Below are 12,337 nucleotides of genomic sequence, written 5' to 3'. Positions count from 1 at the left end.
GGATTGACACAGACCTGTCTAAAACAAAATATTACATAGATTGTCTTAATAGATAGTCTTTAAAAAACATTTTAAAACGCTTTCTTTTGCAAAGTATTTTGATAGTGTAAAAATCTGTGGTTTTTATTGGAAAATCTGTGAATAGTTCTACTGTTAGCAGAAGGATAATAAACAACATCCTTAATATAAATGTGGTTTACGTTGGGCAGTCATCTATCTGAGGCTAATGATGTTGTTAACAGTATTTGTTCCTGTATTTGGAAAGTAACTAACCAGAGAGAAGGGTATGCATTCAGTGTAATGGGGTAGATCAGAGGCAAATAATCTTCCTACCTGAGCAGATTATTCAAGGAGGTGATGAAGTAGTATGAACCCTGCCACGTTATTGTATCTTCTCTCCGCTGGACTGCTCTGCTATGTACAGAAACTGCCAGTAGCTCAGAGGTGACTAACTAAGGCTTAGAAACCCAGGTGGACATTGCATTGCTGTAGCACAGCAGTCAGCCCCTCAATAAGTAACAAATGCAATGCATATTTCCCAGTTGGACCCCTGCTTGATAACCCATACTGCAGCCATTCATTTTAATTCTTACTGTATAGGGAAGTTAAACTACCTCTTTGTAGAACAAGATTTCTTTTTTTCTTCCATGGGGGGTGGAGGACTGGGAAGAGAAACTCACTTCTTCAGATAATAGGTTATGGGAGGATAATTTTGACAGGTGACTCTTGTATTCTTTTTCCCCCTGCTCCTCCCTAATAGCAGTTCTGACACTGTGCCGGGGGATATTGGTTTTGAGGTTCTTGTCAAGGATGGATGTTTTGAAGAGAAAAATGTATCTGCTTTTAGATAAGAAAGAAGAAAAGAAACACAAGCAGAACAGAGGCTTCTCTTTCTGAAGGTAGGATAGGCTTTAGACTAGCTAGAGTCATAGTGTTCAACCTGGAAGGGAAAACGTGAGCCTGGAAACAGGCAACTCAGCTCAGAAGGCTGTTAACCAGAAATGACTGGTTACCTTTTGTCATGAAGACCATGGTGCATTAACAGGAAAGACAGACGTGAAGTAGGAAGAGATGCTGGGAGGCAAGTGATGTGCTAAGAGGACTCATCCTGCCCTCCAGCTTCCAGTCCTGGACCAAGCTGGCAGCCATTTCCTCTTGGGCTCAGATTGAAACCTGCTTATATCGGTGGAAAAGGCTCACATTGACTCTCCAAAGCAGGCAAGATTTTGTCCTTGAAGTAAAAAATGTACTTCTTTTTAGAGATTGGTTGAAATAAAACTGAAAGAAAATTTAACTTGCCTTTTGAGAAAGAGAAGTAAGAAAACACAACGCATAAGTTTGCCATCCATGTGCCAAATGTGGCTGCATGGTATGTGAAAACAAAGATCTAAACTGCAGCTCTTTAAGGAGCCGAGCAGTCCTTGTCATTCTTTCCTTCTCCCCATGGTCTTGGCCCCCTCTAATAGCAAAAGGATTTTTAAGGCCACATGCTGAAAGAGGGCAACTCCCAGGGGCCAGGTCCTGCCGTGAACCCCTGTGCTGGAGAGCTGCTCTTAACACACCCTCCAAATGAGGTGGAGCTTTTAGCAGCTCCCAGTCTGGACACGGCAATTGAGATGACAGCAAAGCCGTTTCACTATGTTTTTTCATGACAAGATATTAACAGTTCTGGCTTGACGTGTTGGGCAGGACTTTTTCCATTACATAAGCAAAGCAACATTTTTCATTGTTGACATGCACAGTATGTAGGAAAGGTGAAATGTAAAAAGAACATTTAGACTTTGAAGTTGTATTTTTTTTTCTTCCACATTTTTCTCTGTCTCTCTTTTTTTTTTTTATCATCTTTGTGTAATTTATTTTTATTTTTTTAAATTTTTTTTTAATCTCTATGTGTTTTAGGGCTGGGCCAAGGTGAAGGGGGGAGTTTCTAGAATTGGCTGAACTGACAGTTGCTTTTGTTTTGCAGCAGAAACTAAATGGATTTTTTAATTTTCATTGTTATGAAAAGTCACCACAAGCCTGTCTAGGCCCAAGGTGTTGCTAGCAGGCACTGATGCGGTATAATTGTTCTGTGAAAAAAACTCTGTAGTATCCCATTAAAATCAGAGGCTGCTGAGTTTCCATATGGTGCATTTGTGGCTGTATTGTGTCTTTGTCATGGTAGGTTTCAGTCTCTTTCCACTCATACAAGCAGAAATGTGGGACCCCTACCATAACTTGGTTTCAGTCACTGGCTTCCCCAAACCCTGGATTTAATACCCACACTCAATAGCTCCACTGAGTTGCATCCCAGGTAATAAGAACTTGAGCAGACCTGAAATCCTGTTGCCTCTGGAGAAGATAAAAGCTATCCTTGAGTCGGAGTTTATTTCAACCTAGGAAATGTGAAAAACTAGGCAATGTTTTCTTCTTCCTGTTTCAGATTTTCATGTTGTTTCTTAGCTGGAAATTCATGTTTTCTTTAAAGTGCATGTACGCTCAAATATTTGAGGAGGTCCTAGGAGGCATACACCAGGAAGCATGTTCTGTATGAGAGTGCTAACTCCTTAGCTCCTGATCTTTCTCATCATAGTAAGGAAGTTTAAAAGAGAGAATGACATTGTTTTTCTCTTAAGTATTGCAGTTTTGGGATTTATGACAGGCTTAGCTGCTTTTTATCTCACTTTGGTTCCTTCACTAAGCTTCTGGATAGCTTGTATTAAGTGTGCTTCTGTCCTTTCTTTATGCACTGGAGGCAGCGTACTGCGACGTCATGGGTGAGATTTTAAGGTGGAGTGCTCTTTTTTGTGCTTGTATTTCTTTCAGTGAAGGTTGAAATGTTGTAAATTGCTCACATCTGTGTTTGTGCCCTCTGCACATTCATAATCTGATTCTTTTTTTTCTCCCCTCAGCTCAGTTCATCAGAATAACTTTGGCAGAAATGAGAGTATTCAATACGTCTTAAAATATCTCCCCTAGAAGGTAGTTAACCTCAGGTCCACCTGCTCACCGTTCAGGGTTGATTGTGCCTATGTTGCTGCTCGCATACTCATTTTGAACCCATCCCATTACCTGCCTAACAAAGTGGGAGAGCAAAATATATTCAGCAGAGTCATTATCGGAACTACATTCTGCAGCTCTGTAAATAAGTTGCCATTTGCTGTGCAGAGTGTCTGTGCAGGGGAGACTGAGATAAAGTCCTGTGTCTGATGCTATCTTTTGAATTGATTAGGCTTTCATGAGCAGACACTTTTCTTGCACCCAATTTCCACTTGTCTGTCTAAAGGTGGAGATCGGTTTAAGAGTTTGGGCAAAGGGTGATCTAAAGTTTAGTACATCAGAACTCACTGGTCTGATCTGGCATAGATCTGAATTAATACATGAGGTAGAGAAACAAATGTGTGTCTGCAGGGTTATTAAACAACTGTCATGTTTCACCACAGTTGCGTGACATTTTCCTGAACTGCCCTTGAACAGCTTTGGGGATCCCTTTGAATGGGAGAGTTGTATAAACAGCCCATTCATTTGAATTGTTATGTTTCCTGAGGGAGTCATACATCCAAATTCCAGGTAATGACGGTGGTTTTGAGATTTAAACTTCTTTTGAAAGTTTTCTTTTTCTTCTAACCTGGAATTCTATTTTGTTCCACTTCAGTGTAACCCATGAACCGGGTGGGCTGACCATTGGGAAAAGTGTTGTATATGCTTGTGTTGTTCTTACTCTTCCCTACATGCCGACAGCCACTGCCAAAGAGGCAGCACTGGGCTGGTTGGACCCTCCTCCAAACCACTGCAGCTGTTCTTACCTCACCTCTGCCTGCCAGTGGGACCTGCCTTTGCTGGCTCATAAAAAAAGCCTCATAAAATATTACTGTGGTGCCAAGCTCTGTGTCACAGCGGGGCATCACGCAGCCAGGCATCGTGAAACAAGCTTGGTCTGAGAGGCAGCCCTGCCCGTGGCAAGCTGTTAACCTTACAGCCACTAGCACCAGGGAAGAGCTTTTGCCTTCAAGAAGGTGGTGGCAATATTTGGTGCTAATGGAGCTTTTTGATTTATAAGCCCCATAGAATGCCAGAAACAGAATTTCCCAAGTAAATCATCAGTCTGTTGTGTTTACAGTGCTTGTAAGAAACCACAGATTTCAGCGTTACGCTCCCTCCTAGAGCAACTGTGTTGCATGGGAAATGGCAAGTGGGTGCTTTGTTTTCTTTGCTAGCTTGTTGTTTTGGTCCTGTGAATTAATCCCTATCAACAACAAGTTGTAATAGAGGCCGTTTCTCAAGAGGAAGTATTTCTGCCATTCTCACCGATAAGTTTACTGTTAATCAATATTTGAATCTCCAGGGCTACGGAATCTGGTACTGCATCCTTGTTTCACCTTCTTTAATGGATGGATTATTTCTGTGTCAGCTGTGGATCTAAGTTTTCAAGTGACCATCTGTGGCAATTGGTGTTATTCAATCAATGGTCTACAGCCCACAGGTGGTCCATAAAACATTGGAAGGTGATCTGTATAGCAGTGGGAGTTGGAAGTGAAAATCAAAGCAATCCTAAAGGCATTCACAGTGACGCCCCGCAGTTAGCAGCAAGCAGTGGTGTGCCAGCTGCATGCAAAACCATCTCATAGGCACAGATCGATGGGTACAGCATTGCCTGTGGATTTTTTTTTTTCTACAAAAAGTTTCATTGGCTCTTTGGTTATTAGAGAAGCTTGAGAAACACTGCTGTAAGGGATGTATTGGATTTTTGAAGGATTTATTTTTACCGACATGACTGTTTCAACGTGGGAAGGAAATTTTTTACATAGCTGCACATCAGGCTTGGAATCAACTGATTTGGAGGCTGGGTGTGGGTAATTCTGGCTCTTCCATGGGGTGTTGTGAAGGAAACTTATCCAGCACAGATGCCTGCGGGTGGGCACCTGGGTCTGCTTGTGGATGGTGGGGTACAGCTTTCTCTGTTTTATCCGGCAAAACCACAAAGCTCCTTTGATTGCACAGGCAGTCCCTCAAGTGTGCTGTACACACCATCTGCCTGGAGGCAGAGGACTGCCTCTGCGTGTGCGAGCAGCGGTGACGCTCCCGTGCGTTGTGCTTGGGTGTGCGGTTGGCACAAGCTTTGCAAAAAAATGTCTTTACAGGTTTGCCCTGTGAGAGAAGAGTCAAGACTGCCCTTAGCAACAGTTACAGGTAGCTGTGAACTGCCTCTATGGTTTTCCAGTGGCCACGAGGGCCCGCTGATGACAGAGTGCCACAGTGTGCCGGCACAGGCTGCATTCCTACCTGCTTTCCAAGCAGGAATGCGTGGGCTGTTCAGCGCATGGTCATATTTGCAAATCACCTGGTTGCCATTACTTTGTAATTGCAAGGAGATATTTCTAGAGGTGCTGGGCTTTTCAACTTGCTCTTTCTCCCAGAATGTTTTATTTTTTTATATAAGCCAAAAAATGATTACCTTGTGGGCCTGTGATGCAATGTGCAGTATTGACAGCCTTGTGTATGAGAGTATTATGAGAAAAAACCAACACAGATGCTTGTTTCACAGTATTGCTGTATTAAAGTGTACTTTTTCTTTTGTCTCTTAATTTTCACCTTTCGATTGCATTCTAGTCACTGCATTTAAGCTTTTCTTCAGAATTGGGAGGACTGGAAACTCTTTGCTCCCCCTCTGTTCTTTTTCTTCTTTCTTACTTCTTTCTTTTTTATCTTATGAAAGGTGAGATTTTTACATGATCACGGGATATCAAGAGGATGAGCTTTCTAAGCAAACAAACAGAAAACAACACTCCCATTTATCCATCTTATGTATCCGTGAGTGTCTTAATAAAAATGTGAGTGCTGCCACAGCTCTGACTGTGAGACTTACTCTCTGCTGACAGTTTCATTACTGAGAACAACAAGATTTTTCACTTGAAATATGAGGAAAAAAACCTAAAATACTCTCTGCTGGAATTTGAATTTGGATCCTATTTGGAAAGCAGTATGAATAAGCCCAGGACATCTTAACGTGCTACTTGCGACACTCCTCAAAACATATCTGATGGGCAGATCTGCTGAACTGCTGTATGTGGTTAACTTTGAATTAAGATCAGCACGAATCCTTGTCCAAAAAATTTTAATTATATAGTATAGCTGAATTTGTGAGAGGTTAGTTAACCATCACAGAATACTTGTAGAAAACAAGAACTTGTGCATAAAAAGTTCAGAAGAAGAGATGCACGATAAGCAAAGCTTTGGGGACAGCTGGGATAGCTGAATTATATACCCTTTTCAGCCTGATAAGCACCTAATAAAAATAATTTTACAGATCATATGTTTTGAAGGGTGGTTTTTCACTGAGGTAACTGGGGTTGTGAGAAATCATTTCAGTAAAATTGTTCATCTTCAGAGGCAAGAAATACCAGCAATGAAATGCACCTGCAAAGCACGTTTTATGAATTGAGATGTGTGCTGTCTTTTGCATTCATGACTGGGTGGAAAATAAGGCTTATTGCATATAAGAGAATTTTCCTAGGTTAGAGTTTTTAAGGTGAAATGAAATAAGCATGGTATGATTTCAAAGTATTGTGCCTTAGAAATGTTCAAGGATTTTTTTTTTATTGAATATAGTTCTAATAAAACAATAGCACACTGGGTTTAGTAAAACAAGAGCACACTAAATTTGAAGTTTTACAGAATTTTTAACAACATTTGGGGAAAAGTTGGAATGCTTGCATTTGAGTAAAAATTTAAACAGCTGCCAATTAGTCCTTTTTTTCAGAGTGGAGATGAAACCCCCGATCTCTTTAACTCATCCTTCGGCCACCAGGAATGAACTGTAGGTCTGCTTTACTGGGGTTATTCCAATCGTGTGCTTGCAGTTGCATTGCGTAGGTGAATGGTGCCAGCTTTTGAACTGCAGAAGCATTTAAAACTGGTACAACATTTTGTGATGAAATTTTATATTTATAAAGCGAAGGACCTCTTTTACAAATACGGCCTTCCTGTGAGATTATTTTTTTAAGTTCTGTCTTTGGTTTCCATGTTTTACAAAACTGTTAGCTTGAAATTTAAATCCTAGCTGAGTTACTCAAATATTCTGAAGATTGAGGGAAATCTATGATACACCTAGACCAATGTTACAGAGTAAGGGTGTAAAGATTAATTGAAAAATCTTCAGGCAGGATCAGAGCTTGGATGCTTGTCTTCAGGTTTGTCTTTGAAATCCTGCAGTCATTCTTCATCCATGAGAGAATTTCCTCTTGTTAAGTGATAATTCTGAGTAAGTCCATTAATTTTGGCTTGCAGTTGCAGGCAATTAATCAAATAGGCAAGAAAAAAAGTTAAATTATTATTGTTTGCAAGCTTTAACTCTCTTGGGTGAAAACACAGTCAAAATGCTGACTCTCCCGTGTACTGGCTCAGGCTTTCATCTCTTCCTGTGTCTTGCTTGAGTTTTCTGTGGTATATCCAGATGTACACTTTCCTGTTCGTCTTCCCAGTCTCTGGCCAACCTCAGTGCCTTGTGACCATCTTTTTCTACTACCCCAAGTGCACCAAAGGCTAAACTAGGCCCCATCCTTCACTACGCTGAAGGGACTGTGTGTATGTTAGGGGCTGATGGAGTATTGTGGTGCGCAGGAATATCCTGGCTTTGCAGAAATTATGCAGCAGCTTCTCTAACATCCCCATCTACAACCTGCTTTTGTAACTCCCTGTATACGTCTCCCCACTCTGCTGAGGTGCTTTGTGTGCTGCTGTCTCCCTCCTTTCCCTCCATAAGGGACACAGCACTTAGAAGAAAACTTGACAATCCATTTCAATAATTTTGAGTAATTTATGAGACTGAGAATCAGGAAGAGGGGTGGCAGTTCACAGCCTTAATTCAGAGTGCTGCATTCACCTGTCAGTGCTAAATGTCTCACCAAGGCTCTCTGTTCTTCCAGGTTTTCACAGGGAACAGCAATGCTGACGGTGTGGTTCACCACAAATTTCTGCACTCCATGAAAGCCCGCTTCTTGCGCTTCATCCCTCTGAAGTGGAACGTCGGTGGGCGAATAGGACTGAGAGTTGAGGTCTTCGGCTGCTCCTATAGTAAGTGGCTACATCTTAATCCACATTTTCTCAAAGAGTTTTTTGTTGATGCTGTCAGTGCTGCAGGAGGGGTCCAGCACAAGTTTTACAAGTTAAAAGGTAATGTGAAATACATAGCCATCATTTATTTTTTCAGTAGTTGTTCATGCCTTTCTGCTCAGGGATGTGCTGTCCCATCTAGCTCAGCTGCTGAAGCTTTCTCAGAACTGAGCCCACCAGAGAGCAATTTGCTGCTGCTTGCTAGCACAAGGCAGTCAGATGCTGCAAAGCCTCCTGCTCCACTGGAGGGCACAAAGCTACTTGGGATCTTTTGTAGGGCTTTATTTGGGAATGGTACCACCTTTTGCTTAAATAGTTCATTTTTGGTTTTAAGGCAAGTTAACTAGTTGTTGAAGGAAGAGCTGCGGATTGTGCAGCTAGTACTGCTATTTGAGGCTGATGACTCTATAGCTCCAGAGAGAAGAGAACTCGTCTGCTGCCTTTGCATGAACGTTTTCTTTGGCACTCTTCGTAACGCGTGGTGATGATCCTCCAAGACATGATCTGCAGTGCTTTGTCACATGGGCTTTGGCACATGGGCTTTGGAGCAGCCTATAGATGTTGCTTTTGGGGCATTTCAGCCACATAGTTATTGTACTGCTGCAGATGTATGACCTGTCACCATGGAAGAGTGGAATGTAAAGAAAAAGGACCAAGGTTACTCCCTCGCACAAAACAAAAACAAGTCCACAAATGAGGAAACACAAGTCCGGTATTTGTTTCTCAGGTGGCTGTAGGTTTATCTCTGAAATGGTCAAGTGTGACTTGAGACACTGTTTGAGACAGGTGAGATTTTGCTGGGGAGAGTTCAGGGGATTAACAGCATTTTGCCAGTAAGTTCAACATGGTGTGGCACAAGTCACTATCATGTGACACTACTGTACTTGTACATCTCTCCATTTAGCTTAGGTCCTCATCTGCTCCTGCTGGGTGCAGAAATGGGTTGTAAGATAATAAACGGAAAAACTCCTATTTGGGAATAAAAGAGCAAGTGTCTTAAACCTTTTGATTCACACAATCCCGTTGAACAGGGACACAGCTCCAGGACTCTTAGTGGCCTCATCATTACACCCGGGTTGTAGGACTGATTCACATGGTTTCACAGGAAGATCCTTGTTATGGTCTGTGTGTAGATCTATGTGTAGGTCTAGAAGATCCAGTCAGCTTTTTTTAAATGCTGCTTCTCCACCTACTTTGATGCTCAGGCACTGTGGGCTATCGTTCATTTAAGTACAGACCTGCAACAGCCTGGTCTGAATGGAAAGTCACTAGGGCAAGAGACCTTTTCCAGCCCTACCAGTGGACATGGAAACTGAAAACTATAAATCAGAACCAACTGCACTTGATGACATCATACCAAAGCAGCTGTCTCATCTGTTTTCAGAGAGCTTTCTTCTGTTAATGATGACCAAACCTCTACAGCGAAGAGTATAGTCTAAACAGATGTGCAACAAATAGAACTCAAACTGAAGGTTGAATCTTTTATAGCCAAATGTGTTTTGGTGTTACTCTGCGAAATACTACACGGGCACTACTTTCATGTCAGATTGTGGTTGTATCTTCTATGATACGACGAAGACTTCAGAGTCACTTGCAGGCTGAGTTTCCTTGCGCTTCATCTAAGTCTTCATCTTTGTCCTGTACCCTGCAGTTATAGGAAATAAAAATGGTTGTGCAGAATCAAGGTATGAGATTGAAGCAAGCCACAAAAGAAATAAAGGGATTCATAAAAGTTTTACAGAGTGTTGAAATATTCATTCCGTTTATATAAATGTGCCATTCAGATTTCTCCCTGGCAAATTGCATATGCCAAGCAATACCTGTCTACAGGTTTTGCTTATATAGTTTTGCAGTCTTGGCTACTCCTAACCCAGGTGCTGCAGCACTGTACAAAAGATGTTTGATCATTTATAAAATGTCATCTTCACTGTTACACTGACAGACTATCTGCAGCAGATCCTGAGCTGGTGTATGCCTACATAACTGCATTTTGTAACGTTTGACAGCATACAGTCTCATCCACCATGTTCAATTCTGGCACAAGAAATATACTAATAATTTGAAGAGAGTTTAAAAAAACGATCAAAAAAAAAATCACAGGAGACAGGCTGTTGGATAAGCCAGGAAGGAAACGGAACTAGAAGAACAAATGTCCCAATGTGCACCATCTCTAAGAGATGACCCTTCATGCAAGTGTTTGTGTTTATATGAAAGTAAGGATGTGAGGCTGGGAGTAGGAACAGCATTATAGTCACCTACCTTACCAAAGGCTGCAGCTGATATAAATTCACCTGTAAGAGCCTAATTCCCAGTTATGCCCAATCCTCTTTAAGCTGTTGGAATGAGTTAAAGGCTTCTATAGGTAAACAAACCCAAATTTTTTGATCTTAAGTCCACTGAAGTTGAAGAAAGGATTTCCACCGGCATTTTAGCTTTGGATCCAGTCCTGAAGTGTAAGATAAAAAGAGAACGTGTGCATGGGGAACACATATGAAGCAAATCCTGCACAAACATACAAGTGTGACTGCGGGGTTATTCCTACCTCTTAGCCTACTTGTAGAAGCATGTTGAAATTCAGATGATGCTGGACTGCTGGCTGTCCATTCCACTTTTCAGGCAAATGTTGCCCCAGAAGCACAGCACCTGATCTGAAAACAGAGTTGCTTTATATTGATATCTGGAGCAGAAAACTGCAGAAGTGAAGTTTTCATTTACAGACAAGCTGGAGATCTTTTTTGTGTGAGTGGCAGCAGTTATTGTTTGGCTGAAACAAAAGTCTGGGGACACTGACAGCTTAGGCCATCTGAATTTCATGTGCTGCTGCACATCTGTTAAAACCCTGGGACTACTGCCAAACATGCAGCTGAGCACCTCACTGTGATGCACGAGGGTGTGTAAAATAGCCTGTGGTTCCTTGGATGGTCTCTGCTCACATCAGCTCCTTTTTAACCTTGCATATTTGAGCAGAAGATGACAGCTGTAGGAGAGGTTTGTGGCTTCGCTGCTGCTTAAGCATTTTTGTGATGGCAAGGTTAGGTGAATGTGATACTCCTGGGTCAGCGCAAGGCTCTGATCTCTCATTTTTGGAGTATGAGTGTCCTGTGCGGCATGCTATGCTGAACAGGTTCCAGGAACACAACCTTGTGCTAACTTTTGGCAAATGCAGCTTTCAATGATGACTGTTTAGCAGGGAGTGCATGGAAGGCATCAGGTCTTGTAGGTCACCAAACACTCTGCCAGGACACAGTAACAAAAAATACTGAAGAATCCTATTAGTGATTAACTGCTATGTGCAGTGGATGCCAAAGTGGCTAACTTAACATGTGATTGCACCGTGCTGCTGAATGGCACTCACTGTTGTTTATTGCTCCTGCTAGAAGCAATTTAGTACTATGAATTTATCCCCCACGCTTCTCTGTCAAACAAGACAGCTTTTGTCTTTCTTTTTGTTTTCTTTCCCCCTGCTCCCCACCTTTTCCTTTTCACCCTCTAATTGGGTGCCAGTTGACATTGTTTCTTTGGAACATAAAACCATGATTTTTACAGTAAAGCTCTTTCAGAAACATGAGTGTGCTTGACCCTATCCCATACCGATCAAAGTTCCTGTGCAACAAAGCACTCCAAGGCCATCAAATCAGCTGGAATTCACAGATGACACATGCTAATTGTTGTTTACTTTCTTACACAGAAAGTATGTGTTTAAATGAAAGTTAATTACATTTTTTTTAAATTCGTGTAAAGATTCCATCTCACATCCTCAAAATAGGTACTGAAATAGGAAGGAGATGATCTTGATCTGAAAACATATGTTGATGTTTCCCTTTCAGAAAAGGATTTATGATGAGTTAAATGGAAATTTCCATGCAGAGGTATGTGTAAGCTCTCACTGTCCTTTTGCAGCAGTGTTTCCAGAAGCAGTGTGATTGTAACAGATAACAAGAGCTGCAATAGAGGATGTGTTCAGACAAATGGTAAACCAATTGCTTTTGATGCTGGGGGAGGTGAGGGGGGAATGGGTATATCTTTATACTTGGGAAAAGTCTTGTTAGCTTAGTGTTGGAAAAAAATCTGCTGACCCAATTGCTTTTATAGGATAAGATTTATAGCTGCATTGAAGATGCTGATCATATTCTATAACTGGTTAACAGCTCAAAATGCATCAGCAGAATCAGGTGTATGTGCAGTGAACAGGCTGGGAAACCACAGGAGAAACAATGATAGGGTGTGAGACAGTATCTTCTGCTTT

General features: G+C 41.6%; 1 protein-coding gene across 3 annotated transcripts in view; it reads left to right on the top strand.

Annotated features, from left to right (window-relative positions):
- The window catches only part of CNTNAP5 (contactin associated protein family member 5), a 316,013-nt gene that overhangs the window by 131,798 nt on the left and 171,878 nt on the right, over window positions 1-12,337 (top strand). For all 3 annotated transcript variants that reach the window (XM_052792720.1, XM_052792721.1, XM_052792719.1), the window contains exon 4: window positions 7,905-8,052. In XM_052792720.1, the coding sequence (XP_052648680.1) occupies window positions 7,905-8,052 (148 nt within the window). The remainder of the gene's footprint in view (window positions 1-7,904; window positions 8,053-12,337) is intronic.

This window comes from Harpia harpyja, chromosome 7 (assembly GCF_026419915.1).
Source record: "Harpia harpyja isolate bHarHar1 chromosome 7, bHarHar1 primary haplotype, whole genome shotgun sequence".
Lineage (NCBI taxonomy): Eukaryota > Metazoa > Chordata > Aves > Accipitriformes > Accipitridae > Harpia > Harpia harpyja.
Note: the sequence above shows the minus strand (reverse complement) of the source record. Positions and strands in the feature narration are given on the sequence as shown.